This window comes from Phalaenopsis equestris, unplaced genomic scaffold (genome assembly GCF_001263595.1).
Source record: "Phalaenopsis equestris unplaced genomic scaffold, ASM126359v1 Scaffold203276, whole genome shotgun sequence".
In the NCBI taxonomy this organism is placed as follows: domain Eukaryota; kingdom Viridiplantae; phylum Streptophyta; class Magnoliopsida; order Asparagales; family Orchidaceae; genus Phalaenopsis; species Phalaenopsis equestris.
The window spans coordinates 119,346-120,782 of NW_018222912.1; the positions used below are offsets into that span (position 1 = coordinate 119,346).

Here is a 1,437-nt window from a genome sequence, read left to right on the forward strand (position 1 = left end):
GGGCTGAATTCCTGTGGGGCAAATATTGCAGACATCATCACCCCACCCAACTCTCAGTGGGTGTGGGGGATTCTCCAATCTGGAAAAGGATGTTAAAAGTTAGACAAGATGCTGAACAATTGTTTGTCTGGGAACTTGGTGAGGGCTTGGTTAACATCTGGTGGGATAATTGGTCCTTGGATGGTTGCCTTATTGAGGACCAGATTGCCCTAGCTGCCCCTGTGCTTGTGAAAGACATCTGGGCTCTTGGCAAGTGGAACCTTTCTCTGATCATTCCTTTGTGCAGCCCTTCTCAACTATCCAATATTTAGAAGCTTACTATTAAACCTGGGGTTAAAGACAGAATTGTTGTTAGAAAGAACCCAATCCCTTCCCAGCCCCCCCCCCATCTGGTACACTGGGGTTACACCATCTAGAATAAATTCCTTACCCCATCCATGTCCTTCTTCATTTGGAGACTCTTCTCAAAAATAATTCCCACAGATGACATTCTGAAGTTGAAGGGTTTGAGGGGTCCTTCTAGATGCACTTTCTGCCTGTCTCAAGAGGAAACACTTACCCATCTTTTCTTTGAGTGCAATTGGGTACAGGATGTTTGGTCCTTTGTGATTGGTAAACTTAGAATCCCAACTTTGAACCTCACATGGAAGGTGTTCTATACTAGCTGGTCTGATTGGAGGGGATCTGAACTCCAGGACATCCCCAATATTGTGGCATGGTTTGTGTGGATGGCTAGGAACCAGGCAAAGCATGATAACTCCCTTATTAATCCTATGAGGGTGGGTCTCAATTGTTCTACTTTTATTCACAAACTGATCAAATTTAAAAAGTTTAAGGCTGTGTTGGAGATTGGTTCTTTTCCTAAGCCTCAAACTTCCAAAGTTGTGACAATCTGCTGGACCCTCCCAAAGTTTGGCTGGACCAAAATTAACATTGATGGCAGTCATAAATCCCAGTCTGCAGGCATTGGTGGGGTTTTCAGGAACCATGAGGGGAAATTCATCTTATACTTCCAATCTCCAATCAAGGCTGTTCACTCACTTGAGGAAGAATGTCAAGCAATTTTTTGGGCCATCAACTTAGCTAGATCTTGCTTGCTTGATCAGTTATGGGTTGAATCTGACTCCTTGCAACTTATTAACTTCTTCCATGGGATTTCAGAAACCCCATGGAACTTAATCTGCTGGATGTCTGGTATTCATCAATTGCTTAAATTTTGCTCTATAAAGTTCTCTCATATTCACAGAGAAGGAAATAGACCATCCAACTAGCTGGCTAGAAGGGGTCTTTTTACTGAAGAACCTCTAGTGAGTAGAAGAATTCCCCCCACTGGACTTTCTCTTATCCAGTGACCTGTTGCCTCTCCCTTATTTCAGAAATTATGTGTAGTAGGTTTGAGAGGTGCTTTCCTTTATAAAGGCCCTCTCCTGTCACCTT

At 43.3% G+C, this 1,437-nt stretch overlaps 1 protein-coding gene across 1 annotated transcript; it reads left to right on the forward strand.

The window, feature by feature from the left end:
• The first annotated feature begins 437 nt into the window (after positions 1-437).
• On the forward strand, positions 438-1,271 carry LOC110036164. Its single transcript, XM_020740545.1, has one exon. The coding sequence runs from the start codon at positions 438-440 to the stop codon at positions 1,269-1,271; it is 834 nt and encodes a 277-aa protein (XP_020596204.1).
• The last annotated feature ends 166 nt before the right edge of the window (positions 1,272-1,437 follow it).